Raw genomic sequence first — 2,224 nt, forward strand, 5'->3', positions numbered from 1 at the left:
GTTAGTTGTTAATTTACTATTTTAATTTGTTAGTTAAGTAGTTAAACACAAGAATCTTAATATCTATAGGTTAGGAATTATTCAAGCTTGTCTTCTTGGTGATAGTGAACAGCTGTAGCTAAACCTTAGTTCTCTGTGGGATTCGACTCCGGACTTGTAAACCGGATTATATTTGCAGCGACCGCTTAGTCCTTTTTATAAGGCATAGTTGGGCGTGATCAGGACACAATTGAGAAGAGTGATGGTTTGGTGAATAACCGTGGCTCGCAAACGGGGAAACCTCTTACATACGTTCCTTCTTCAATGAGGGATGGTAAATTGGTGGTTAAAATTGTTGCAGAAGATATCAAATACCAGGAGGAATTCTGGACCTCGACCCTTATTGGATATGTGCTTGGTGATACTCCGTTTGCTCGATCAATGGACAATTATGTTGCTACGGTATGGAATTTTGTTACGAAACCTAAGATACTGTACCATGATAAAGGATACTATATTTTTAAATTTCATACAGTAGAAGATAGAGATTTGGTTATGCATACTGGCCCATATACATATCATAATAAGCCTTTCATATTGAAGAATTGAGAAATAGATTTCTATTTTGATCCGGAATGCCTAAGTACCATCCCTCTGTGGGTGAAATTCCCAGGCTTACCAGTGGGATATTGGTCCCCTGAAGCACTGAGCAAATTGGCTAGTGGGGTAGGCAAACCATTGTATACAAACAAGTTTACTGCAGAATTGAAGAAGATCTCATATGCTCGAGCATTGGTTGAAGCAGATGTGACTCAGTCCCTACCAGAGTGTATTGAGATTGATACACCCTTTGGTGTATTTCAACAGCAGGTGACATATGATTGAAAGCCAATGCTTTTTGTAGACCACATAAAATTCGGGCATGACTAAATTACATGTAGAAGGATATCAGATAATAAGGAAGAAGCCTTTCAGGAAGTGGCAACGAAGAGAAGGAGAAGGAATAGGAAGAAGCCTAAAGCTAATGGTCCAGTCTGGCAAGCAAAGATACCAAACATAGAGCAGGAAGTACAATTGGGAGTTGATTTAGGGACTAGCCAGGTTGAGGCACAATAATATGTCTCCCTGCCTTCAGAAGGAGCCTCACATGATAAACATAGTGGGATAGTGCAGATCAGCAAAGGGACAAAGGGCAAAGCCATATTTGGAGAAACAACTAAACATGGAGATCACAGTAGCAGAATGCATGATCCTAATCCTATGAGAATGCAGACTGTTAATAGGTTTGCATCCCTAAGAATTGAGGAGCCTAGCACTATATGGGGTGGTCCTGTATGTGCACTGAGGATGACAGATCCTCCATGATTATATGCACCTGGAATATTAGAGGGCTGAACAAGCTCTCTAAAAAGAAAGAGTTGAAGCTCTTTCTGGCAAGACATAAGGTAAACATTATGGGTTGTGTGGAAATCAGAGTCAAAGAAAGAAAGCAGGACAGATCCTTCAGAAAGTAGCTAAAGAATGGAACTATTGCTGTAAGTATAACACATCAGTTAATGGCATAATTTGGTTCTTATGGAGAGATCATATCGCTATTCAAATATTAGCAATACAGGAACAATATATACATTGCTCAGTAAAGGATGTCACATACCACTTTAGCACAGTACTCACTGTGGTATATGCAAAGAATGTACTACAGCACATGGAGGAATTGTGGAATGAATTACAGCAGGTTGGGGCACCTATAAGTGCACCATGGATTCTCAGTGGGGACTTCAATATTGTTCTTTCTACTGAGGATAGAATTGGGCAACCAGTTACAATAACAAAGATCCAAGGCTTCCAGGGATTACTTAATAACTTGCAAGTGACTCCACTAAGATCAATAGGATGGCATTTCACACGGTGTAATAAGCAGCATGTTACCAGCAAAGTCTATAGTAAAATAGATTGGGGATTAGGCAACCTCTATTGGTTATAGCAATATGGGCATGTGGAAGTTGACTTTCAAAACACAAGAGTATCTGATCACTTCCCTATACTCCTGAGGTGTGGACAACAGAGGAGACTACACCCCAAACCTTTTAAACTATTAGTTAATGTAATGGAACAACCTAAGTTTCATGCAGTATTACACGGGGTGTGGCATCAGAATCAAGGTGCAGATGTTATGGTTAACATATACAGTAAGCTGAAGATTTGAAGCATGAGCTAAAGGACTTGAATTATTATATGGCTTCAT

General features: G+C 39.6%; 1 protein-coding gene across 1 annotated transcript; it reads left to right on the plus strand.

The window, feature by feature from the left end:
- Nucleotides 1-303: 303 nt before the first annotated feature.
- LOC109207438 lies at nucleotides 304-1,963 on the plus strand. The gene is made up of 5 exons (XM_019370357.1): nucleotides 304-544; nucleotides 653-849; nucleotides 955-1,080; nucleotides 1,153-1,311; nucleotides 1,454-1,963. The coding sequence occupies exons 1-5, from the start codon at nucleotides 304-306 to the stop codon at nucleotides 1,961-1,963; spliced, it is 1,233 nt and encodes a 410-aa protein (XP_019225902.1).
- Nucleotides 1,964-2,224: the final 261 nt, after the last annotated feature.

This window comes from Nicotiana attenuata, unplaced genomic scaffold, assembly GCF_001879085.1.
Source record: "Nicotiana attenuata strain UT unplaced genomic scaffold, NIATTr2, whole genome shotgun sequence".
Classification (NCBI taxonomy): domain Eukaryota; kingdom Viridiplantae; phylum Streptophyta; class Magnoliopsida; order Solanales; family Solanaceae; genus Nicotiana; species Nicotiana attenuata.

Coding starts and splice junctions, on each gene's coding strand:
- LOC109207438 (XM_019370357.1), top strand. CDS start 304: ATGAGGGATGGTAAATTGGTGGTTAAAATTGTTGCAGAAGATATCAAA. Junction 545..652: donor AGATTTGGTTATGCATACTG/GCCCATATACAT, acceptor TGAAATTCCCAG/GCTTACCAGTGGGATATTGG. Junction 1,312..1,453: donor GCACTATATGGGGTGGTCCT/GTATGTGCACTG, acceptor TGTGGAAATCAG/AGTCAAAGAAAGAAAGCAGG.